The following is a 27354-nucleotide window of genomic DNA, read 5'->3' as shown; positions in this document are numbered from 1 at the left end:
CGCGTGCGCGGGGGGCGGAAGGAGGGTAGAGCTGTGGCCCCTGGGGCGGGGGAGAGGGTCGCCCTCGCCCCCCCTCCCTCCCCCGCGCCGTGTGGCGGGCGGGGCGGGGCGCGCGCGGCGGGGCGGGCGCGACAGCTGGGGCGCGTCACGCGCCCCTGCGCCGCCCGCCCGCCCCGCTGGCCCCCCGCCTGCCCGCCCCCCGCTCGCGCTCCCCCTCCCCTGCGGTGGCTCTCCCGGTGCATTGTGGGAGCAGTCCGTTGTTCATTTGCCATTCGACCTGATCCGGGGCCTGTTGGGACGGAAGCGCCGCCGAGCCGGATCCATTGTGGGGAGCCTGCGGCGGTGATCTAGGCCGGAGCCGGGGGGGGAGCGGCCGGACTTTGTTTCTCGCGGCCGCCACCCCCGCCCTTCCCGCACGGCAGCCGGCGCCTCCTTCCCCCTTCCCGCGGGCAGAGCCCTCGGCCGGGCGGGGAGCGGCGGGCCAGGGGCGCGAGGCGGCGGGCGGGGGGCGCGCGCGCGCCATGTTCGCGGAGATGAACCGGCGGACGCTGGCGTTCCGGGGCGGCGGCCTGGTCACCGCCGCGGCGGCGGCGGCGGCGGCGGCCGGCGGCGGGGCCGGCGGTGCGGCCGAGGCCTGGGACCGGCAGGACCCCGAGCCGCTGAACGGGCGCGGGGCGGACGAGGAAGTGGAGCTGGAAGGGCTGGAGGCCGAAGAACTGGAGGCCACCGCCGACGAGAAGGAGCTGCTGTTGCCTCAGGACGCGGTCTCGCCCCCCGCCGCCGGCCCCATGTTCGCCGAGAGAAACCGCCGGACACTGGCTTTTCGGGGCGGCGGGGGGCTGCTCGCCGCCCCCTCCGCCGCAAACAATGGCTGCGAGGCCTCGGCCTGGCCGCGGAAGCACTTCAATGGGCGGGGGGCGGACGAGGAGATGGAGCTGGAGGGCGCGGAGGGCCTGGAGCCGGAGGGCCTGCTGGAGGGGAAGGAGCTGGTCCAGGACGGCGGCTCCCTGAGTGACAGCAGCGACGACGAGGAGGACGGCGAAGGGGGCAGCCTGGGCGACGGCAGCGGCGCCGAGGGCGGCAGCTGCAGCAGCAGCAGGCGGTCTGGGGGCGACGGAGGGGATGAGGCGGAGGGCAGCAGCGTGGGCGCGGGGGAGGGGGAGAGCATCAAGCATTTCCCGCTGGCCAGGCCCAAGTCGCTGCTGCAGAAGCTGCACATCTCCTTCCAGGGCTCCTGGCTGAAGGAGTTCCCATGGCTCTACTACTGCCAGGAGACCGGCCTCATGTCCTGCGCCTGGTGCACCGCCGCCGCGGCGGCCGCCGCCCCTCCCGAGCTGATCATGGCCGGCGGGGCCTTGCCCGGGGGGCACGACGAGCTCTGCAAGGGCACCCGCAACTACAAGCGCGCCCTACTCCTGCGGCACCACCTCTCCGCCGAGCATCGCCTCAACGAGCCCGTCAGCGCCGAGCAGGTAGGGGAGGCGGCGGCCGCCGGGTTGGACGGGGGGCGGGCGGGCCGGCTTCCCCTTTCGCATAGGTGTTTTTTGGTTTGGGTTTGGTTTGTTGGGGTTTTTTTTTATGCTCACGTGTGTGAACTTCTTTAAATGGCCTCCTGTGTTGTTGCCCGGCGGGCTGGGGAGGCTGCGCTGCTCCCGCAGGCCGCCCCCGGAGCGGGCGACGAGCCCGCTTTGGGGTGACCGGGCAGGCGCAGCGCTGCTGTTGTGCGGCCCGGGAGCGCTGGCAGGGACCGTGTTGCCTCCGGCTGTGCCTGGTTAATGTTATCCTTTCGGAGGTAGTGAGTGCCGCGTTTTCATAGTTTATCTGTTTATCTCGTGAAGATAAACCGGCAGTGTGGGAAAAAAGTTGCGTATGAATATAGCATGCTGCTGCACTGATTTAAAAACACTCGTTACAACTTCCTCCTGCGGTACCGGAGGAGGGAGGGTAGTGTCCGGCTAACGACTGCCTGTGAAACTGGTACTTGCCAGCGTGACATTAGAATTGCCCTGCCGTTCCTAAGGGTATGGTCCCTGTGCATTAATCGGATAACTCTATGTAGTCAAGACCTTCTCGTTTAAATCTTCTTCCCGATTGTGTTGCTTTAGGTTGAGTTACCGAGCAAGAAGTCTGCACTTGCTTGGTGTATGTTTGAGATAAACATGTGGTTTCCTGAAAGCCAAGTTAATATGCCAGCTCTCCTCTAATGCTTTAGGACTAGTGAAACGAAGAGTTTTTTCCCCCCTGAACTTAAAATTGTTGTGTTTCTTGGCTGCTGTTACGAATGAGGCAGGGCTAACTCTAGAACATACGTGGATGAAAAGCTCCTGAAGGACACTCCTGTGGAATCGCCAGCCTTCTGCAGCCTTTCCTCCTAAGGATGTCTGCGCTGCGAAAGTTCACTCGGATCGCCTAGCTGGCGTTCAGCTCGCCAGCGGGCACAAGCTAACGTGCTTCAGGTTAGACTAGTACTTGAGCTGTTAGCCGGAATGCATCCCCCGTCACTCCGTTTTTCACTATTTAGAGCTCAGTTTTAACCAAAACACCCGCCTCGGTTGTATAGATGTATCTGGAGTTGGAATTGTAGTGCAATAGTTAAATTGAGCTTATTGCTTGAGTGCTTTAAGGAGATCAGGGTACCTTGGACAAGAGCTGCTATTCTAATGTTTGGATAGGCTATCAGGATAACAGATAAGATGTTAAGTGAACGTAGGTTTTTCTCAGAGCTAGTTAGAAAAGGAATGCAAGTTTTATGTGAAACTACTGCGGGATTGCAAGGCAATTGTATAAATATCAGTTATCCAAAATATTATTTTTGGATTCATAAATGCAACGTTCACCTTCAAGATGAGTAATGCTAACTTTTCAGTAAGTGTAATTTCTAAGGCAGCTACTGTTAGAGACATTTCATGGCAGTTGGTCATCTTATCAGTTTCCTTCAATCTGGGGCTTGCTACTCACTTTGAAGTATTTTAGCCCAACTTGCCTTAAATAACTTGTTTCCAATTTTGAAACTTTAATTCTTAATTTCTTTTACCTTTTTATACCTTTGAAAAGTTCTTTTTGTTTAATGTTATTGCAGTATATTCTGTACCATCTTGTTGCCTAGTTTCTAACTTCTTACTAAACTTACTGGGTTTTTTCTTTCCCTCTTCTATCCCCTGTCTGTCGTACGACTATTAAATACTAGGAGGGTGTAAGTGGGGACAGAATATTGGTTTGCGTGTCACGGTAGCCCAACAGTTAACCTAAGTATTTGAAGATTAACCTTTCATTGTTATGGGAATCTTTAGAAGAATGAGCCTCTGCTTTTATACCACTGATAGTTTAAGAAAAAATATTTGTAATAACTGTAATAGTAAAACAGTAGGATGGGTGAGATGTGTCAGTGGTTCTTTTGTACTGTATTAAAGTACGTTTGGACAAAATAAGCTTCTGTAAGGAAGCTGTACAGCAATTGATGTTTTTACATTTCAGGTAAAAACTTCTTACAAATGAAGGAATTGCAGCTTTTCAAGAGTCAATGTAATTTTCTTTGTGGTGACCTTCTGGGTTACACTTGCTTTATCGCAAATCTGATTCAGGATCTCTGCTTTCTTTCTGCTTTTTTGTTTAATTTCCATATCCTTTCACACTTTTAATAGTACTTGAATTTCTCTCGATACATGTGTTTATATTCATACCAAAACAATGTCCCCACTTTTTCCTTAATGCCATGATATCAGATAGTTGGAAAAAAAGTAGGTAATTTGTACCCTGACCGTATTTCCAACATACGTAATGAGGCAGCAAAGCCATTTAGATTTAATGAAACTTGCGAGAGATCTTTCAGCCTTTGTCTTAGAGACAACACACATGTATTCTTGACTTGACAAGCTTCAACTGCAGGGCATGTTTAGCAGCTGCTAATAAACATATGGCATAGTGCCACTGTTCAAGTGCAAAAAGGAAATTGTAGGTGTTAAGACAGTAAAGTAGTGGCAATTTCTGTAGGTCTGTTGTTTCTTCATCAGTGTAATATATGAGTGATGATTTCAGTTTATTTTTGGGATACGTTTAATTTGGAATGCCAAAATACATCACAAGTGGTTGCAGCTGCTGTAATTCAAGGGTATTGAGCTGTCAGTCGGTGCTTCTTTCTAAGACAAAAATCTTGACTCTCCTCTTTTTTTTCCTATTAGGTTTTAAAATAATCTATTTCCATATTAAAGCTTAAGGGAGGATATAATCAGCTTGAAACTACCTTTGTTTTTTCAGTAAATGGACTATTGTGTTGCAAAAATCTTAAGAAATAGACACTTACTGGGAAAACAATGCGAAAGATTTTAATTCTGTGATGAATTTGGATCCATGACATGGAGATTTATTGGCTGCTGGGGGTTCCTCCCCCTCGGAGCTGCTGCTTAAAACATTTTCTCTCTGGACATAATTTGAAGCTGAGCTTTGGAAATACTGCCAGAAAAGCTTTCTCCAGCCTAACAGGCATGTTGGTTTAAAGCAGAAGCTCTCCAAAAGGAGGAAGGCCTTTGATGTGTTATTTTTTCCATGTGAACTGTAATTGTTTGCTTTGTGTGAGCGATGATGAATAGAAGTCGTGCTTCAGATGTAAGAGTTACATTATAGTGTTCTGAGTGAACTTCTTGAATTACTCTTAGTAGAGCAAAAAAGTTGAGGAGGAAGTCTGTCCTTCAGAGTAAAGGACTATCATTTATTCTATTTTATCTAGTGCTTTTACCAGACCTCGAACTACTCGATTGCATGTGAGGCACTTAATAGGACCGTTTAAATTGCTGAGTTTTCTGTGAGCGATGCTATGGTATGTAGAACTGCAGTGGAGCATCATGTGTGCGGCTGATAGGACAGTCTCTTGAGATTAATTTCCTCTGTAGCTGCATGAGTTTAGGAAGTACCTGATAGCTCACTTTTGTTAGAGGATCCGTTTTTCAGGGTAAGAATTAGTTTGGGGGCATAGGGAAACTGCTGTAGAGTATGGTAATGGGGAAGGGATTACAAAAATGTGGTGTAACTACTTTTCATATACATACAGCTGAGATGGAATCTATGGTTAGATTGGTTTGGGGTTTGTTTCCTTCCCCCCCCCCCCCCCTTCCCCCCGCTCCCCCTCGCATGTTCTTGCTCCCGGGAGACAGAATATGTTGATGGCACAGGAGGAGAAAGAAAACCAAGTTTCTAGTAGCAGGTTTTGGTCATCTGTTTCTGCTCCTGTTAGCTTTTAGGCAAGTTTAATTAGTGAATTGTACATACAAAATAGTGATTTATCTTTGGGTGTATTCAGATGAGTATAACTGAAACTGAGTGCAATATTAGGTTCCTTGAGCAGTCTCTGTTCTGTCAGATCTCACCTGCTGAGACAAGCTTTTCAAATTTATAACGTTGTAGATTCCACAAATAAAACTGAAATAGTCCTGACTTATTCTAGATTTCTTATAAGTTTAACTGATAAGGTGGTTTGGTGTTGAGATAATTTAGGTGATGGGGCTATTTGGTCTGTATTCTGAAAATATAATTGACATCTAAACAAATAACATTAGTTTGTGCTTCTCATCAGAAGAAAACAGTACCCTTCTTATGATGTGCCATGAGCACAACATAAGTAACAGAAGCTTGAAAATATTTTTTTATTTTCTGTAATTATTATCTGCACCTTACTTCCTATTGAACTGTATTGTACTTTTTTTGTACAAAGGGGAGATTTCAAAATTCTCCAAGGGACATATTTTTTTTCATTTTTTGTGTAGTAAATGTTAATTCTACTTGTCACACTTGGTTTATGTAGGCTTGATGAATCTTCAGGTGTCAGGGCTTTAGTTTTGTTTGAGTTGAGGCACGAGGGTTACCTACTTCCATAGCAGTTAAACAGCTGTTTACAATATTACAAGTTTAGTTTTAAAAATATTTATGCACCCATTTCTTTAAAGCTGTAATATAGATATCTTTCCCCCAAGACATGCCTCTGTAGCTTGAACATTAAGTTGTATGTATGTCTCTTATTTTCACTCAGCCTTCTGGTCTTTTCATAATGAAGACTTCAGTTTTATGTTTCTGTAGCACATTTCTTGGGGTGTGGGGAAAAATAATACTGTAAATCTTGATTTCTGATTTTTTTTTTTATCAGCTTGATTGGATACATAGAGTACGTTTTAACTGAGCACATCTATCTCGACTCTTTAATCAGACATTTGTAAAAAGAGAAGAACCACTGCAGATTTACTTTTTAATTTTATGTGGTGTTTAATGTGTTCTCAAAGAATGAAATTGTCAGCTATCATAGCATCTACCTAACATTTACTGTGTGAGATGCAAGTCACTGATGATTGACTAGCGACAACACTTTAGGGTATGATAATTTTCATCTTAATCTCATCCAAAGTCAGTGTAATTGGTGTTTTGAAGCTACTCAGTGCTCTGTTGCTGGAGTGACAGAAAGCTAGTCCAGATCCGAAATCCTCTGGGAACCTAGAGAGTGATAAACATAGCTGTCACACGTTTGGGACGTACTTTCTGTTTCAGAGCTCTGATGTGAGGGAGTACTTGGGTGTGTCAGAGAGCACACAGACAAAATTAAGCCAAGGTTGGACAAAAGTCTGTTGCTTGCTTTCATGTAAAAGCCTAATTGCTTTCATTTCTACCTATTCTTTTCACTGAAGTGTTGTTCTGAGGAGGGTAGAGATTTAGAAGCAACTTGAATGTGACAGCAAATTGCAGTTTCTCTGCAGGAGATGCTGAAATGGTACAGTTCCTATTTTGGTTATGCTGGGCATTATTTATTGCTTATAGGTGTAAATACCATTTCAGAGGATGTAGTTACAGCTTCAGTTGTCATCTCAGTGATCCACACTGGGAGTATAACTTGAGGTGATTACTGATTTAATGCACTAATTCCTGTGTGGTGGAAAGTGACTTTTTTCATATAGCTGGTTTCTGCCGTAGTCCCAAATTAAGGGTACTACTTTTCTGCAACATATGTTTTAGCCCAGTATGGGCTCATGACAGTGTTAACATTACATTGTTAATGCTGGTTTTGACCTGTAATGCTGAGGCAGTAGAGCTTTAATGATACCTTTAGCCCCCAAATATGCGAGTTGTTTTAGAAAATGAGAGGAGAAAATAATGATACAACTTGCAAAATTGGATCTTCTGTCATCCTAAACCATGTTGGAGCCAGCCAGTTTTGAACTGTCCTTACTTGCTAGGGAAGAAGAGAGATTCTTAGAGATCCAGTACAAAACAAACTCTGTCGCTGTTGCCGCTCTTGATGGCGGCACATGTCAGTCAATATAAGTATGGTCTCAAATACGCCAGTCTGCGGTGTTTTCTGCTTTCTTCTAGCTGCTGCTTTGTAGCAGCTCTGAGTCATCATTGTCTAAACATCAGTTATAACTGGATTTTACAGCATTTAGAAAATTTTAGCTCTCTTGTTTCTTATCAACCTTTCACCTTCTGTACTAATCTGTAATAACTAATTTCTTGGTGCTGGATTGTCTGACACTACTTTTAGCAAAATTTTTAAGCCACGTTTGAGATCACATCTTAAAAAGGCTGTAAGAGACACACAGGTACATGTTATTTTATGTACAAAGACAATCCATTACTTAATATATTAATATCCTGTATATTATATGCATTACACTAGTGTATATAATTATTAATGTATTTATTTACAAAGTGTGAAAGAGGCACATATGGTACATAAATATGTACCAGTTAAAGGTGTTGCTACTGGAAAGTTTCAGTGAAGCTTGATTCAAGAAAGTCTTCATTAAAGAATGTAATGGAAGCTTCAGTTTTGTTTGGTCACCCACAATATTCTGTCTACTTGCAATACAGCTATTTAATCCTAAGCCTGCCACAAAATAAAGAATAAATGTCTAAATTGTAGAACTGCGTAAGAAAGTTATCTGCAGTTGTAACTACACCAGTGATAGGTCAGTGATACATTTTCTTTAAAACATAAAAGACAGTTAAATTGGGAAATAGAGACCTAATCTTCATGTATTCATCTCAGCATAAGAAAGTGTTGAATCAGTTATCAGGGTTTTACTTACCCCTTTAAGTGGAGATTTCTAGGGAGGAATGGGAGATTGTATATGTATGAACCATCTAGTTAGATCTTTGGAAAGAGAGGCTCCTGAATTTTTAATGTATGTAGGTGAAGAAAAACAAGTACTTCACACTCGGCTAAATCTTTCCATACTTATGTCTGAAATTTCACTTCCTATGCCCTCAAGGCAATTCTGCCAGTTCTGTTTTTGTTACAAATTTTGGGGTGGAGGGTGCAGAATGATATAATATTTCTGGAAAACTAAGAATCACTTTTAAAATTATATATTCCAGCCTGTCTTATGACCAATAACAAAAAAATCGTTTGAATAACATTATTTTCTTAAGTTTATTTTCATATCCTTATTATAGCGTTGGAGGACTAAGGAGAGCATTCATTAAGAGCTAATTATGGTTGTGCTTTTTTTTTTTAATTGCAGGAGTCAGAGTTACCATCGGAACTGAATAGTGAAGGATACTGTGACTTTAACAGCAGGCCAAATGAGAACTCTTACTGCTATCAGCTCCTGCAAGAGCTCAACGAGCAGAGGAAGAAAGGCATTCTGTGTGACGTTAATATTGTGGTGAGCGGGAGGGTCTTCAGAGCTCACAAGAACATCCTGGTTGCAGGCAGCCGCTTCTTTAAGACTCTGTATTGCTTTACAAACAAAGAAAGCCGTAACCAAACCACTGTTACCTATTTAGATGTTGTTGCTGTTCAAGGTTTTTCTGTCATCTTGGACTTCTTATATTCTGGTAACCTCGTGCTTACGAGCCAAAATGCCATTGAAGTGATGTCAGTGGCCAGCTACCTTCAGATGACGGAGGTTGTCCAGTCCTGCCGCAACTTCATTAAAGATGCCTTAAACATAAGTATAAAATCAGAAGCTCCAGAGACCGTTGTTGTGGATTACAACAGAAGATCTGTTAGTAGGGATGGTTTGTCTCCAAGGGATCAGAAAGTTGCCAGCTTCTGGGCAACGCGAAACCTTACCAACTTGGCAAGTAGCATAAAAACTGAGAATGATGGTTACTCTATTGATGAGGGCCAAATGGAAAGCTACCAAATGAATGACTGCAGTTGGGTCCAGGACAGCTCACCTGAAATGGCTGAAAATGAATCTCAAGGTGAGGGAAAAGTTTTTGTATGGAATGACATGGGTGCGCAGGGACAATCAGTTCAAGAACCTGGAAAAGCAAGAAGGAAAAACCAAACCGCAAAGAGATTTATTTATAATATACCACCTAATGCTGAAGAGAACTCAGAAGACTGCTCAGTGTTGCAACCGTCAGTCCCATATCCAGAAGAAGATTTGTCATTTATTAAGGAAGAAGCAGGTAAATGTTGCTTAATGTCAGTTAAGATTTGAAAACCAAATTATTGAATAAAATGCATGACAGTGTTACTTTATAAAGATATGTTGGGTAGGTTTTTCAGTAAAGTCAGCACACTAATTACTAAATTAGTTAGTAATCTGATTCTCTACCTTGGGGCACAGCAGTGAATGTTCGGCTGGAGAAAGTAATGACAGTGCCATGCCATATAGCATGTAACATGCTGTTTGCATTTGATGCTTGTGTTTGGGGATCCTTACCAGCTGGTAGAAACTAAAATTCTTACAGTTACATTTAATCTGTAGCTGCTATTAGGCGTGAAATCAAGGAGTGATAACTGGTGGATAGTGCTGTTAGCTGGGTGCACAGAAAGGACCTTTATAATTTCCTTACCTACACTAGCCCAGGATTTTTGTGGTGATCTCCCTCACCTGAATGTCACCCAGAAACAGAAGTCAACTTTCTGCTGCTGCTTGTTGTAGGCGTATTTAGGAAGCTACAAAATGGAATAATCCTGGCTAGTATAATATAAACTCTTAAAGCAGATTTGTAAGACGAATTGGAAAGAGATGCCACAATGACATAGAGTAGAGGGAATATCTTTTTGTTGAACTATTTAAACAAATCCTGAGAGTGCCTTAATTCATAGGGGTTTTTTTGCTTAAGGATCTATGGTGAAGGCAAATGCTAGAATAAGATTAAATAACTGTTTGCTGAACAAATAGTCACACACAGAATTATAAGCAGACTGTTCACAGTGTAATTGGGATTTGTGGCAATGTAGTTAAGTTCATGTTTTTATTTTTTGAATTATTATTATACAGTGTGAATAGTTGAAGTAAATATTTGAAGTACTGCCATTTACCTGTATCACTTTTAGATGAATTAGAAGCTTTGAAAATTTGACCTCTGAATTGGGGTAAGTTAAAGGTGGATTTGAGACATAGCTGGAACCAAGTTCTTTACATGTGTCTGTTTCTAAAGCATTTTAAAATGTATGCCCCCTTTAAATATCAAGGGACTGTGGATATCCTCTGCTTCCCAGGTTCAATGGGTAGAATTAAGAGGTGGGGGGGGGGGGAATCGGCACTCACATCTGTGGGTATAGACTATTTCTGTATAATTTTGTATTCCAGTGACAAAAGAGATTGGAAAGCAACCTGAGTTCTTGGGAAGGTCTAGAAACCTGCATTTATTTTGGTTGAAGGAAGGATGCCATTAGTTTCTTCCTGGACCCCCAGACTTGTTTAAAAACAAGGCTGAAGGAAATCCTTTCATCAGTGGCAGAGACAGGCCATTTCTTCTGGGGCCCTGAAGCGCCTCAGCCCTCTACCTGCAGTGTTGCAAATGCCTGTCTACGCGTCTGGCAGCTGCAGAGGCACCAGATGAATAAGCAGTGGGCATCTGGCAACTGCCCTGTGCCTTACTGTACCCATGTGTGTGCATGAGCACCACAATGACATGCGACAATACAGAGCGATGCAGACTGGAGCTACGGTTGTGTACATCTGGCACGTGGGCAGGGGCAGCCAGTACAAGATACATCCGTGTAGTTAGCAAGTAGTGTGGCACAACAGGAGCAGCTCTGGAGAAGCAGCTCTGCTGAGGAGCTAAGGTTCATTCTCTAAATGCTTCAGGGGGTTTGTTTATCTCTAGTCTTCATCTCTGGACTCAGTGGGTAGGTCAGCTTTAGCTTTGCAGTTCAACTTGGGAGCATGCACTTGTAAAGTGAATTTCCTGATCTCTTTGTACTGTCTAAGCTTTCTTAGACTTCAGAGGGTTTCTTCTGGCTGAAATGAAAGTAGAAGCTGTCTTTCAGGAACATGCTTATTGCATGCTGGCTGCTGACAGACCTTGGGTCCACAGCACCAGGTTAGATCTGGCCTTAAATGAAGCACCTTTAGGTGTATAGTGGGGATGTTGAGTCCTTAGGACCCACAAATCTCTCTGTGCCAGGCTGTGCTGCTTGCTGATACATGCTTAGTTGCAATGGCATGAAAAAGGACAGCAGAGAGTCTGGAGCAGGAGCTGAGGACCTGTATATTAATTTTACAAACATCAAATTTCTGACACAATTTAGGATGTGATTTCTATTTCTGATTCATATGGGGTAGATAGTCAACCTCTTTTACTGTTGGAAATAGCACAGAGAATATGACTACTAAATGATGACCCCAGCAACAGAAGTAAAGGCCTGTTTGCAGAATTGGAATATGTGCTGTGGAACTTTCTTGAAGAAATAATGGAGGATATGGGCAGTGCAGTAATGATTAAACAAGTTTAGCCCTTGTTCAGTTTTTTTTGGACAGAAGCGCCAAGGTTTCCAGTAACTCACTGTGCTAAAGAATTAAATTACAAAATACATCTATGCAACATCTTGGTGAAAAGAGCTGTATTAGAGGCTGGGGGCACAGAATTTGTGCTGTGGTATCTGTCCAAAACGGTTGAAAGTTCTGTGATTGCAGGGGAGAGTTTATTTCATTGAACTATAAAATAGTGTCAACTAATGATATCCTTGGTACTTTCAGAGCACAACATAAGTGGCCCCAAGTAAATAATTACATTTTCTGTCAGTGTTAGAACTACTTTGGAAGCCGTATCTAATATTTTTATAAGAGGACCTTTACTTTTATGAAGTTCTTATGTGTATGCACATTGTTTGAAACAAGAAGAGATGCTGGAAGAAGGGCTTGGTATAGCTTACTTTCACCCCTAGTCTGTGCTTCAGCATTCGGTCTTCTTTTTCCTCTACTGCTAGCTAGTCTTTTCCTCCCTCTGCAGGTAGATTCCACTCTTCAACACTCTTCTTTCAATCGTTCCCTCTATGCCCAAGGAAAGTGCAAGAGGGAGGAGTGGCAAATTGGAAGAATGACAAATATGAGTTGTAGAGTAACTTGCAGGTTATATGGTAACTTTTTAGTTGTGGATTAAATTTCTTCTGGAGATTAAAAAGTAGCAAAAATAATAGGCACTGGGAGTTAAATACATAAGAAAATGTCTTCTGGAATAGATATAAAACAACTCTGTGAGAAGAAAAATAAAGGATAGTAAATTCTTATGATGAAAGCTAAGGAGTGCTCTGTCCCTGTGGTTGCTAAAAAGGAAAGAATGTGCTGCTACTATTATGCTCTGTTGTGTGCTGATGGGGATAGCCAACACCCAACTGTGGTTATGAGATGTCAGTTACATGCAGTGGATTGCTGTGTCCTTGATTATGGTTTTGGGTTGCCTAGTGTTTTTGTGAGGGGGATGAAATACCATAGGTACAGTGGAACGGAGGCCCAATTGAGAAGACTCCTCACACTACAAAAATTTGCCCCAAAAGCCACTAACTTGACTTACATAGTAGATGGACTTTCCGGTTGGGTGCTGCTAGGTACTTATTAGATGATAAACAATAAAAGCTTTCTGAAGTGTCTGTTACCCCTCTTGTTCCAGTGAAGGAAACATGTTAAACTGCTCCTTGTCGAATGTGAGTTTTCCTACAGGTATCCATAAGGATATGTCAGCTTCTCCTTCCTCTCGCTCTGCATTGCCCGTGTGTTTCTACCTCCCCTGTGAAAGTAGCAGTTTGAGCTTCAAAAAACTCCATGAAGTTGAGATGGATTTTAAATTGCATGTACCATCTTACTTCATTTATGTACTCTTACTGAAGCTTTCCAGCATTCTCCAGTTTTAGCTACATTAATTAAAATAGCTGTATTTTTTCACACTGAATGTTACCACATACCTCACTGTTTTCTCTCCTAATTGATAATGTGCTAAAAAAAAATATCTTTACAGCCATGGTACATCCTAAAATTAACCATTTACCCTGCTGAAAGTAAGAGTGCAATCAGTCAGCATCTCTTAGTCAGTTTCCAGTTCATAAAAGCTCAGTGATTCTAACTCATCATGTTCTTAATGTCTGTTCATAGTTTTTTATAAATTTTTATCACTTCTTGAATTTGTTTTTCATTTGGGCCTGGTTTTTGGACTACAAGTGTCCTATCCTCAAGCTTCAGAACACAACTGTGAAGTATTATTTATGCTTTCCAGAGCTGACTGTGTTGATTCTTAAGGAGACTTGTGTGTAACATCCCAATAGCTTTGTGAAGCTATCAGCAGATTATTTGTTACCATGGTTTTCAGGCTAGATAATGCTGTGTCATATACTGTGTTGGTGGTGGGCGTGAGGGAAAGGACAACAAGGGCAGGATGAAAGCAGCCCTTTTGTGGAACAAAAAGGGTTCCTGAATGATTTTTTTTTTTAGGGGGTTCTTAAGGAATTTTAATTCAGCTTGCTGTAGAAACCACAACTTCTTGAGAAGGATACAAACAGCAGCTAAACTGGCTTACAAAAAAATATAGTGCTAGTCACAGTTTTCCTCATGATGTGAGGGAGCAGCATAACACAACTTGATTAGGACTTCAGAATAAAGAAAAGTAGCTTTGTATTTGAAGAAATAAAGATTGATAGAATTATCTGGACATGTATACAATTCTTGTAGATATAAACTCTATTTGACTGACTGAGTTACAAATAAAAAAGTAGGGTAAGAAAATGGAGCTTTTCCTACTCTTCCATTAGGCAGGCACTATGACTCAGTCAGATCTTCCTCAGATCTCCAGCTGATAACCTGATTGAAAGACTAAAATTGCTTCATGGACCTTTAACCTCTTTATTTGCCCCCATTCTCTATGTAACCTGGTATTGAAGGCCCCGTGGGTTTTCAGAAGTCATCTGAAGAGAGTACAACATCTAAAGGCCAACCTCTTCCCCATTCATTAAATTCATCTCTCTCAGGGATGATCCCAAACACAAGTAGATCCTCACATTCTCATGTATGGTCGAGCACTGATCTTGCAATTTTTAAGCAGTGTTCTGCGTATTACTGTTGTGTTGGTTTGGGGTTTTTTGGTGGGTTGGTTTTTTTTGGTTTTTTTTGAAAGCAAGGTGGATGGGTTGAAGAATGTTGTGGTGTCTACAGACCTTTTCTGCCTGAATAACTTTTTTTTCGTCTTTCTGCAACTGAAGTGCAGGCAATACGTTCACTTTGAAAAATTATCAATCTGAAATGCTGTATTTTGCATAGCAAAAAAAATGATCTTTTTGCTACCTCATTTATGAAATAGTGACAATGATGGCAGCAACTCCATAAATAAAGAAAACCAGGGGCTGTGTATCTTTTTGATTCATTTCAGGGGCATAACTCTAGCCACAGAAGTTAGCTGTGTTATTTCTTCAGCTAGCTTCCCTCCTGCATCTCAAAGATGTAGCTCAGTAAGTCCAATCTAATTAATTTTAGCACGTGCTGAGTGGTGAAAGTGCTTTTACTCCAGATGTTTCAGATTCTTTTGGTTTGTAGTTGGTTTTCAGAGTAGTGTGGAGCTTTTTTAAACTATCATGAAGGTTAGAATACAACTTCCTTTAAAAAGCTTTTTTTTCCAGATAGTAATTACCCTAGAAAGTAAAGTCTTGGTTTTTATCCACAGCCCCCTTCTCTTACATGCTTGTCTTCTCATGCCTGTCCATTCCCATATGATACTTTTGAAGCTAAAAGACCACTGAAGGACTTCTGAAAATACCCTTTATGCTTTCACTGACACATGGTACAGAAAAACAATGTTAGGTTTCTTATTTAACCTGTAGGTTTTCTGCATTGGTAGGCCTGTTAAGTTCAGCTACATCACCACAACTCCCTGTGAGAGCACTCTTACACTAGAGTAGCTTTGTCATGCAAGATTTGGTAGAAGTATAAATTGACTAATTGCTTTACAGTTACTCTGGACTTAGAAGTCTTAGCGTGTTTTGGGGTTTTGTGGTTTTTTTAATTTGAGGGAAGGGGTAGGTCATCCTCAGTGTTGGTAACTGAATAAATAGGTTCCAAGTGGCATGTAGTTTGACTAAAAGACGGTTCCTTCAGCTTTTCTTTTTGAGGTTCTCTGACTTGCTGAGTTGTTTTGCTCACTGCCCAACCATTTATTCTCTGTGCATGTTCTAGAATTCTTGTGTACAGAACTTGGAGTTTTGGGGTGGAGGAGAGAGGCAGGCATCTTTTCTTTCTTGTGCCGGTTTCTGGCAGGTATTAGTAAATCCAATCAGAAATGTGTTCATAGTGTAGAACGTTTATACTAAATGTGGAATACTGTAGCATAACAAGCTTATACTATGCATTTACACTAAAGCTCACTGTAGTACTTGCAGTATACGTGTGTTGGTAGGAGTAAAGGTTTAGCAGACAACTTCATTTTAACCACTAGCCTTTATGGGTGCAGCTTTGTTAGTTAAAAGCTTCATCTTGTCACACTGGGAACAGTGGAGAGGGGAGTTAGCAAGATCAGAGTTGCCATTTTTACTGCAGAAATGTAGCCACAATTGCAGAACTTCAGTCACTTCTTGTATTCCCAGGGCTTGGGGTGGGGGTTGAGGGGACATTTTTAAAAATGTGGTCTTTAAAGCTGGGGGAAAAAAACCCCTTTGTTAAGCAGCAGTTGCCTTTTGTGGTCAGGTCATGTGTATGGAAAGTATGAACTGTGTAAAAGTTCCAGTCTTTTACACATTTGTTACCTTGTGACTTGAGTTGATACCCTTTCTTTAGGGTATAATGTTGCATGTTACCTTTGTAAGGAGAGCATGACTGGTGTCATGCTCTCCTTACACCACCACACTAAGCTGGCAAGCTTAGTTTGTCACATACTCCCAGATTTTATTATGCAGAGTTTGTGAGGAAGTATCTGGGGTTTTTGTTTTGTTTTGGGGCTGTGTTTTGTTGGAGGGGTTGGGTTTTTTCTTTTTTGTTCTGGTATTTTTTTCAGATCTGTGCTACTGTTGAGTACCTTGCTTTTCTTCAAAGCCCAGTGTAAAGACAAAATCCCTTGGTATTCCTGGACAGCATTAGGCTTTGGCAAAGTAAGTGTGGATTGAATGACACTGAGATGCTGAGATGCCAGTTTGACACAAAGGTTTTGGTGAATTTATGCTACTGCTTCTAAGACTGTCTGCAATTAGAGAAGCTAACGTGAAGTGAAGATCTCCTTAGCATTTCCTTTCAACTGTTTTAGCATAAAAAGTTGTTTGGACCAAAACAGTCTCTACACAGCAGTGTATGTCTTTACATAAGAATAAATACAAATGAAGACCCATATAAGTTCTTGGTGTATTTGTCTCTACTACAGTGACATCAGTGGTCTTTAATCATGATGCACGGTGATAACTTCTATTTCCTGTCCCTCAAGCTGACATTTGATTCTTCCTTTAAGAAAACATGTTTAAAAGCTACAACATGTAGCTGCTAAAATGGTAGCAATAGCAGTTCTCCAGTGCTGATGCAGAAAGAAACTAGCAGCTTTACTGTGTAGAGAACCCTTGTATTGGAGCTAAGATGGGAATAAATTCCATTTTCCTTTTTTTTACTTGGATGCTTTTTCACCCCTTCATTAGGGAGAAACTGGCAGCTTTGAGGACAAGTCAAACTTATTTTCTTGGATTTGTTCTGCAGTCACTTTTTCAAAGAGTTACCAAGAAAATAGGAGCAGAACATAATACCAAGACATTTAATTTGGTTACCAGAGATCTAGAATGGTTGGTGTTTAACAACTGTATTGAAGGATCTTAATCCTAAATGCTAGTCAGTCTCCATGAGTTTCATGCAGACTTTCATGTGTGTATCTCCTTAAAAGTCCTACTTATATTAACACTTTAAATATAAGACAATGAAAAGGGGATGTGAAATGTTTATATTAGACTTGAATACTTTACTTGTGAAAGCTGTTGAGGTACATCCTTAAATTGACTTGCAGTGTTCATGATCTGGCCCTTGAGCTCTCAACATAGTCCAGAAGTTTATGGATGAATGTATTTTTTTGACAGTGAAGTCAAGAAGGGCTATTTTCCTGAAAATAGCTTACTGAGTCTTACACTGTTTAACATCTTCCTCCTCAGGGAGGAGTTTTTCAGGGAATATATGATAAGTTGAAAAAGCAAGTGGATAATATATTTGGCATAAATTGATGTTCATCTGGCAGGGTTAGTTGGTGATAGATCTGCCTCCGTAGTCAAGGCAATAAACCATTTTTTTCATGAATGAGAGATCGTAAAAAATCAGAGCAATTGGGAGGAGTACATGGAGTATGAGTAAGATTGTATTGGCAAAATGTCATAAGTTTGTCTGAGCCTTCTGTTGCAAGAGGCAGTTGAGAAGTGATATGCTTTGACACCTTTTCAGAAGCAAGGTTCAAGATGCGAGTAATACTCTGGGAACAAATGGAGTACAATATATTTTCTTTCCTCCACCTTCCCAGTATGTCAGTCTTGGCAGTGCTGCTTTTTCTGTCGTGTTACCTAACATAAGCAACAAATCCAGCTCTCTAATAGCAATCCAGATTGTATCGGTAGATCACCACTGCTCTCTTTACAATCCTTGAAAGCTATGGCCTAATCGCTTATCCTGTCTACTTTCTGGTTTTTTTAATTGATCTGAATGAGCAGTCAATGTCAGAAAACCTGATGAGAAAAATAGTAGTATTCCTTTTTCTCTAGTTTTGGCACTGCTTTTAGTGGTAATATGTATAAAGAAAACAGAAGTTAAGTTAGACAGCTGTATCTTCTCCCTCAATGCACCCTTCATCCATATCCCCTTCTATAATGACGTGTTCAATGGCTTCTATCGTTGATGTACTCATTAACCTCCTTGATCATCACCTACTCAGTAATGTCTCCTTTTTCTTCCCCCCAAAATTGGCATATTTCTCTTTACAGAAAAAGAGCAAAACTTGTCAAACTAAGGATGTTTCCTCTCAGATGCGTTCTCTCCTTCTGGTAATACTCCGCTACATCTTGCCTTCAAAACTGAAAATCAGTGTGTTTGAATTCTGGTTATCCTTTTTCTTGAGAAGAAACAGAGTAGAACATAAAATCCTTCTGTAAAGTTTTTGTTAGTTGTGTAAAAGCCCATACAACCACTTCGTTGTATTTTGGACTGTCTTCATCTCTTCTCAAATTGACATCTTGATAATTTTATGTGTTATTTGTAATTCTGCTTACTTGTATTCTGTTTTATTTTTATTATTTTGGGTTTGCTTGTTGTTGGGTTTTCTTTTCTTTTTTTTTTAAGATGAGGTTACTGATAGAAACGTCTTCTCCATGCAGGGTAGAAGAATGGGTAGATGTCAGAGGCTCATTGACATTTGAATTATTAACTTACCTCTCTTTTAGGAATCAATAACACTATAAAAAGGTATTGTTAGAGAAGAGTAAAGTTGTCAGATGACCTGGTCTGGAGATACAGAACATTACTGCTTCCAGTTACACTCTTGTGTGGGTGGTTTTTTTTTTTTTTTAAAGACCTTTCTCACTGCTGTATGTATTTCCCCCTTTGCACCTCACCCCCAGTGTACCAGTACGAATGCATATGTAGTTGCTTTCAGTCTCCTGTCAAAATCATCTGGGCTTAAGTTGACAGGAACAGGTTAGATGATGACTATATCTGCAGTTTTGTAAGCAGGTTTCAGGGGGCAGTAGCATGGGTGGGAGGAGGAATGGGAGAAGCTGTTACAAGCAGGGGTCTATAACATGTTCTATTGGGCTCAGCTACAGTCAGAAGCTTATCTGTCTGTAGGCTATATGTCCACCTGGGGAAACTGGTAGAGGCTAGGTATTGCACTTCCAGTTCCCAGTCTATATGTAATTCTTGTCTTTCCTGTATGGATGAGCCGTTAGACATTAAAAATGCCTTTTTTGTTGTTTTGAACACATTATATGTGGGCTTAATCTAGAAAGCAGGTTTTCCAGATCAACGAATTATTCTAAGAATAAGCAGTAGGTTTAATTATGATCTACTTAGTCCTGTACTGTGCAGAGACTGAAGTGTCTGTAGCAACCTCTTAATCTCTTGTGGTATCTGTGCCGGTGTTGTTTCATGTTATAGCAGGTCTTGTCTTCAGATTGGAGGTAGAAAAATTTAGTAGCTATTACCTACAATAGACTACAGCTCTTGCCTCTATTTGGCTCTCTGCAGAGTCTTACGCTAAGATCTAGACCTATGCAGGGTTGAGCTCCTAACTTCCCTCAAACCTCAATACCAGCTGTGAGCATAAATGTTCCTAATGAAATTCAATTTGTGTTCTCTTAGATCCAGAAGAACTGTCAAAGTGACAGTTAGAAATGTGCTCAGCTTGGTACAACTCCTACTTATGGTCAGCCTTTGATGTATGCTTATTTTGAAGGAAGCTATGCAATATTGTTTATATGCGGCATAAACATTACATCTGTGAGCAGTAAAGGCTTGATCTGTTGATCTCACAGGTATTCCTCCCATAAGGTGGGGAAAAAGTGATTAAAATATTTTGATCACTGATCTTCCATTGGTCAACTAGAGACAGGACAGTTCTATTGGAGGGAAAAAAACTGCGAAGAAAAGGTCTAATATTTTAAACAGATTATAAAAGTTGGGAGAGGGGGGTTTCTCTGATAGATCCGGAAACCTGCTTTAATTTGATGTCTTTTAGCTTTGCAGTCAGGTCATCTTTGTTCTTGCCAAGAACTGTACAACACTCTTTCTTCACTAATCCTTTCTTGTGTATTACAGAATGAAGTTTTACTGCTCACCTCAAAGGAATGTGTAGTTGGCATGTCTATAGCATATCTGTGTTTTGTTCCTTGAGCTGTTATGAGATGCCATTGCTAGAGTCCATAGCTCCAAATTAGTGTAAGAAGTTCTTGCCTCTTTTGGACATAACAACAGCTATTAGAGTCAGTAATTAAAAAAATAAAATATTTCCTCACTGCTTGCTTTCTTAAAAGAGAGGGAGCTTTATTCCTTTCCCTTTCTTTCTATACCAAAATAGTAATGTGGATGAGCTAAAATGCTGGGATTTCTTTTGTCTACTCCAGCTCTTATTTTTAAAAGCTCCAATGGAATACCTAGTTTGGCAGTCATGATCCAGCTTTGCTTATCATTTGCCGTTGTCTAATGGATAGGATAGAATCATAAGCTTCCTATTTGTTAATTGATTTCCTTTTGAAGTGTTATCTTATGTTGCAAATGAAACCACTGCTACCAACTCTGACATTGCCTGAGCAGTAAATGAAACTACTATATATGTCTAATGCTGTGAGGATTTGTAATCTGTACTTTTTTCTCTGCAAAACTGTAAGCTGTGAGTGTTTCAGTATGCAGCTTACTGCTAGCTCCATGAAATTCTAGTTTATACTTAGAGAATTTCCTTTCCTGAGAAATCCTTACAACGAGTAGTGCAGGGACAAAGGAGAAGGTCTTTGTACCATTAAAACATACAGTCTTGCGCTTGAAAGTAAAAATTTATCTATTTGCTGTGAAGCCCTTCTCAAGACTTGTCACAACAATGATGTTGAGAAACCAGTGTGAGGACCTGAGCACCATCCAGACAAATGAAAGGAAATCTGCTAGTTCCCACTGCAGTTTGTTTATTTAACAACTGTGTGCCTGTGAGGAAAGTAGTGGATTTATGAGTTCATGTTTTCCAACAAACTCCTGTTTTGGGGACTAGGGGGAAGATTGATTTGTGCTCTTGCCAGAAAAGTCTTTGCCCCACAAATATGATTTTGTCAAATGCCTAGTGCAGCTTTGCTATTTATAGTTCTCTTCTCTGTGCTGTGTAATAGTGATTCCATATTCACTCATGCAATTCTTGCATGTTACAAAAGCATAGAATTAAACAAGCAAGGATCTCTTTCTTTTTAAGGCACTGTTCACTTCCAAATGATTTTCTTCTTTCAAAGAGGGGAAAAAAGCTGCAAAGACCACGCAAACTGCATGAAGAGCTTGTGTAAAGACCAAATGTAAATATGCAAACTAGTCGTTTAAGCTGGTATATTCCAAGTAATTATGGTCTTTTGAATTTATGTGGTTATAGAGTAATGGAGATGATTATTCAAAAAGGATTTAGACATAGCTGTAGGATACTTTTATTTATATAAAGGTATTTAAAGCACTTTATATACCACTGAGATATTTTAAGGCAATAAAGACAATCACACCTCCAGTAGAAAATGTTTACTCTTGTACCAACTAGACTGCCTGTGGTAGACCAGATGAAGTCACTGCACAAAGCAGTTCTAAAGAGAATCCCATTAGCCCTGTCATGATGATAGTGAGGGAATAAATAGCCATACCATAAAAGTTCCTGTAGTATGAAAAAGGCTTTGAATTTTTCTCAGGATGGGGAGAAAAAATGGTGCTGTGGAGAGCAGTTCAAAGGTCTAATTTCACTGAAATAGGAACACAGGTATTTCTCCATCTCAGTATTGAAGATCATGTGAAAAAAGATTATAATTACTATTTTAAGGTTTGAAACTTTTTTATCACAGTTTAAAAAGGATATCTATTTTGCTATGACTGATGAGAACCTGGGAAGCTAAAGTAAGGCTGTGTCTCTAACAGGTACTTCGAGTGACTTCAAGTATGGACTGCTGCCGGGTACTTCGAGTGACTTCAAGTATGGACTGCTGCCGGGTACTTCGAGTGACTTCAAGTATGGACTGCTGCCGGGTACTTCGAGTGACTTCAAGTATGGACTGCTGCCAGAATCTTGGCCAAAAGAAGCTTGGGAAAATGGCAAGTATATCTGATGGAGAGGAGGCTGTTTTTTGCCTCTGATAGGGGTTCTTTATCTTCTGTGTCACTGCTGGTAATATTTGATTAATTTGTGTAGAGATTTATAAGATTAAGTGTTTACATAATCTTCTTCCATATCATTTGCCTTTCTGGATAATGTAAATAGGAGTACTTCCTTGGAAGGAGGAAAAGGAATTCAAATGTATGGAAAAGTAAAAACAGGACATGATTTATACCAGCTCTTGTGCCTGAATATGAAGGTACCTGAGGCCTTTAATGATCTGATAAATTCTCCCCCACCTCCCCATAAGATAACTAAAGATAAATTTGCTTTGAAATTGAACACTTGGGTGATAAAGACAGAAGTTAAATATAATTTTAAAGATGGATCTCAGAGCCTACTTCTAGCTATTAAAAATAAAAACTTAATTGCAATAAAAGGTTTTGAATTCAATGCAGCCATAAATATAACCATCTTCAGTCAAACTTGTGTTATATAACCTACCCTTTCACAGCTTATGTGCCTTTCTTAATAGTTCAAGCAAGCAATTATCTGTAATTATTCTTCTGTCTAAAAACATACCAAAATAAACCATCACATCTAAAATAATTACTGCTATATCCTTAAAATACATAAAGTCTTCAGTAAAAATAGGATCTTAAGGACTGGGTAATAGCAATGCCTACCTCTTCTCTGTAACTTTGAGCTATTACTAGGATGTGGTTTATGGTTTACTTTAAATATTTTGGTTTTTACTGTGGAAGAAATTGGGTCATCAGAAGGTGAAATTCGCTAGCAGGCAAGGGATTAGAACTCAGGTTTTAGGAGATGTACCTGTTCTTAAACCATTAAACTCCCATATATCTTACAGCCCTGATGTCTGCCTGTCTGTCATACCTCTGTTGATATGTGTAAGACTGCAATTTAAAACCTTTTTTGAACTTCTTTTCTTCATGTAAGCCATTATGTGACATGTTGACAGGCAGCTTGCATGAGTGCTCCAATACCAAAGCAAACTTTTGAATATTAGCAAGATTTAACTTCCATGTTGTGATGGATTTTGAAGCTGGGAGGAGGCATCTTTGGTACAGGCATGCATGCCCATGCACATAACACACAATTACACTTGCTTCCTTCCTGCCAGTATGAATGTTAGAAACTCTTACACATATAATCATGTAGCCTTAGCCAGTGCTTTTTGGATGCTTCTAGATGGTCATCATGTTCATAAATTATCTCACCTGTAGTGAGTTGAGTCAATACCCTGTTCTCAAAATAAGCCTTGTATTCCTGTGTGGCTGCCTTCATAGCTGTCATAGCATCCTGTGCTTTTCTGTTTCAGACAGTAATAGGCAGCTGTAGTAAACCTGTTGCACATATCCTTTGAGCAAGCTGTGTTGTCCTTGGTCCAAGGATATGCAAATAGCTCTCTTCCATCATCAGGAAGAAGTGGGATATTGCTACTTCCAGAAGTTTTTTCTGCTCTTTATTTTTTCTGTTAGACCAAAATACACTTTGGGTAGAGAATAGCTAAGATCTGAACCAATAACTTCCCTTTTTAGCTGTTTCAGAATTATTACCTCTTATCTCCTACTCCTTTTGTCAATATTCGTTCTTGCTTAGTTATACTTTCTTTTTTTATTTATTTGTAGAGTTAGATCTTGGCAGGCAGTTCCTGCCCATAATTCTGAATAGAATATTGGGAGAGAAGATTGTAACTGTTTAAATGCCACAGAGCTAGACATTTTCTAATACAGAACAAGGTGTTTTCTGGTATAGGTGACGTCTAGAAAATGGAATACTGCTAACTTGTAGCTAACTTACTCTGATTCATGAAATAAGACTTCTTTTTAAAGAATTGATCTATACTTCTGTAGTAAAAATTCCTTGGTTACAACTAGGCATTTTTCTAGCAAGATCATACATGCAGAACCTACCAGTATTTGTGGTTCCTGCAGGCAGGCATTGTCCTGATCTGGCTGATGAAAAGTCATGTGGGTGCTTTATTGTTTTGGCACCTGTTTATTTTTGTGTACCAGGCAGAACATATTAAAATAGTTTTTTTGTGTTTCATAATCTTTTTTTTCCTGATGATTTATTTTCTTGTAGGTGATTCCTCTGCTTTAATCATGAACAAATTGAAGTGTCCACACTGTAATTATGTAGCCAAATACAGAAGAACACTAAAGAGACACTTGCTCATTCACACAGGCGTGAGATCTTTCAGTTGTGACATCTGTGGGAAGCTGTTTACTCGAAGAGAGCATGTAAAGAGACATTCCTTGGTATGTAACCTCAAGTGTGTGTGTATACGCACATGTACAAGTGGGTTTTCATGGTCTTTTGCAGATGTTTTGGTAGTTCAGAGAAACAATGTTCTGTGATTTGCTGTAATGTAAATTGTTTTATCTTAACCTAAAATGGATGAGGATAAACATCTCTCTGTGATAACTATACCTCTTGTATTCTTAATGGAAAACACGGTGTCAGTTAGGACAGTCGCTGGACATCTGATAGAGAATAGTTTCAAGGTGATTTTAAAAGTGATGTGATAGAGATGCAGTATATGTAAGTATTCTGTAGGTAACAAAAGGGAATTTCGGCTTAGAGTTACTGCAGTAGAATAGCACATCTTGTTCTATAGTGTTGCATGACCATTTTCTGTGAGGGCACCCCATTAATCAGCAATTGTGCAATATCTTGGGGTAGTTCTGAAATACTTATTTTACAACTAGACAAAGTATAGTATCTGCTTTAAGATTTAGGAAAGAATGGAAAATACCTGACATGCAGAAAGTAAATGTCCTTCTGACCTGCATTCTACCAATACCATAATCAGCACTTGAATTTACCCTGTCCTGTGCATGTTGCATAACTCGGGATTTGACTTCCATACTGTTTATCTGAGGATCCAGGGAAAGTATTATCAGTCTTGGGTATTTTGCAGGTACTTTGTATCTAGTCTGTAAGGAAATTAACACTTCATTATAATATTTAGTGTGTAAAATCCAGGGTGTGTTTTAGGGGAATAATAAAAGCAAGATCATATTGGTGGTGAGAAGGTAGTAACACTTTCTCCAAGCTGTGATTTTAAAAAGCCCTCATTTTGCAACATGTTTTGCAGATACTCGAAATAGGTTAGTAGAGGGAATGGGGTAAATTGCACTTCTCCATTTTGGTAGTTTTCCTCAGTCCTTTGAGAATGAACAGACCACCTTGCTCCCTCATGAAGGTGGTCGGTAAGTCTCCATAGCCCCCTCACAGTTGGCTTTTTGTTCTTCAGTGAGTAGAAAAAGTAGTTGTGAGCTTCCAAGTTTTAATGCAGATGCAGAAAAGAGCCTTTGGTGTAAGTCTTCCTAACTTCCCTTTCTAGCTTGTGCTGTCGTGAAATGGACTTTCTGTTAGCCACTAATATTATAAGAAGTAAATAATAACCTGAGTCATATCAGGATCTAATTCTAGAAAATATTTATAAGACAACTGTTGTAATTTTAATTCCTTAAACTGCTGTACAGGTAGGAAAGGCATATGTTAACAGTTCCTACATAAATTTTAGAACCAGTATCTTTTTTATGTTCCACTGGACTTCTCTCACCTTAGATACATGTCTTTCCGCCCTGTTTCTGCTGCCTTTCATCCTCCTCCCATACCACCTGGTGAAGGCGTAGAGGCCTGAACGGACGTATCTGTGATGTTACCAAGTCTGAAGGACATTTTGTTCTGTAGTGTACGTAGGTGACTGCAGCGATGGAGGTGGTGATGGTACAAGGCAGCTCTGTGACTGGGCAGAGGAGATAAGGTCATCGTCACCTTACTGGTGGTGATACCATGTAACACGTCCCAGCAGCTACACTACTTATACCTTTGTGTCTCACCAGAGAAGATAGCAACAGTGGTGGGAGTCAGTCTACCACGAAGAGTGGAGTGGGACTTCAGGTTTCTGTCCTGCAGTATCTGCCCAGGTCTTGTAGCTGAAGATTTTTTATTTCTTTTTCTCCCCTCCAGGAAAGGAGATGAAGTTGGACAGGATTAAAATAGCTAAAGAGTGAGCTCAGCCCTTGTACTTTAACTGAAGTGTGTTCTCCCTGGTGGAGTCAGAACATCTGTTGGTTTTTGGTTTTGTTTTTCCCCTCTCCTTTCAACAATCACCTCAAAATTTCTGCATTATCATAACAAGTCTAGAGGCCGAGGAAAAAACATGTAGTATCAGCTGTACAGGTTATACAGTGCGACTAAAGTAACTATTTGTAGCTTGACCTTGTTTTTTTTCCCTCATCTGGGTTGTAATTTCTGTTTTATCTAAAATGGCAATTACCTAAAATTTTCCAATGTGACCTTCAGTGTGATATTTAAGCACATAGTTGTGGGGGACACCAGATAGAAGAACGAAGTCTTCAACTTAATTTTTTCCAACATGGTAACTATTATATATGGTTGCTGAATTCAGTTACTTGTACAATTAACACACTCCCAAATTAAAAATTAAAACTTATGTTTAGTCAAGTGTTAGAATTAAAATTAGAAGCAGCATTCTAATTTTACACGCAAGCTCACTCTACATACAGGACGAAAAATTCACCAAAGGGACCTGGAGAGGTGTTGTTGGGAGGGTAGTGTCATGGAAGAAGGTTCTTGCTCTTTGAATTTATGTAGAATTTAATGGCTCCTGGCTTGTTCTAAATGTTTCCAGGACTTAAAATTGTAAAGGCAGTTTTCTAAATGAGATATGATCCTGTGTGTAACATAAGTGCTTATACTGTTCTCATTGCCTTCCAGAGTCTTAGTCTGTATAGTGAGTAGTCATATAATGAACACTTACCTGCTTACAGAACAGGCAGCTATTCAGCTACCTGCTGAACAGTAAGCAGGTGGTTTGGTTGTGGACAATAGCTTATGTAATCAAAATAGATCACTAGTAGTACTTCCCGTTCTTGGAACAGTGTTGGGGTATCTTTGGGAAGAGTTCCGAAAATGAATTTTTGTATTGGTAATTATTATTGATAGTTTTCTAGTACTACAAGCAAATGCAACCGCAACCTGATATATATTTTTTAAGCTGTTAATATTTCTCTTCCATAGGTGCATAAAAAGGATAAAAAGTATAAATGTATGGTATGTAAGAAGATTTTCATGCTAGCAGCCAGCGTTGGAATAAGACATGGATCACGACGTTATGGAGTGTGTGTAGACTGTGCAGATAAATCTCAACCTGGAGGGCAAGAGGGAGCAGACCAGGTGCAGGACACAGATTTCCCTAGGGATGAAGAATACGAGGAAAATGAAGTGGGAGAAGGTGATGAGGAGCTTGGTGATGATGTAGAAGAACAGAATGACCAGTCTCGATGGGATGAATCTGGGGAAGTTTGTATGCCTTTAGACGACTGA

At 40.7% G+C, this 27354-nt stretch overlaps 1 protein-coding gene across 1 annotated transcript; it reads left to right on the top strand.

Annotated features, from left to right (window-relative positions):
• Positions 1 to 391: 391 nt before the first annotated feature.
• ZBTB10 (zinc finger and BTB domain containing 10) lies at positions 392 to 27354 on the top strand (the record flags this gene model as incomplete). The annotated part of the gene is made up of 5 exons (XM_082015197.1): positions 392 to 1472; positions 8499 to 9396; positions 21795 to 21968; positions 24079 to 24254; positions 27049 to 27354. The coding sequence occupies exons 1-5, from the start codon at positions 522 to 524 to the stop codon at positions 27352 to 27354; spliced, it is 2505 nt and encodes an 834-aa protein (XP_081871323.1). The 5' UTR covers positions 392 to 521.

The sequence above is a fragment of the Phaethon aethereus genome (genome assembly GCF_964289735.1).
Source record: "Phaethon aethereus genome assembly, chromosome: 2".
Taxonomy (NCBI): Eukaryota; Metazoa; Chordata; class Aves; order Phaethontiformes; family Phaethontidae; genus Phaethon; species Phaethon aethereus.
This window is presented reverse-complemented; position numbering and strand designations above follow the sequence as displayed.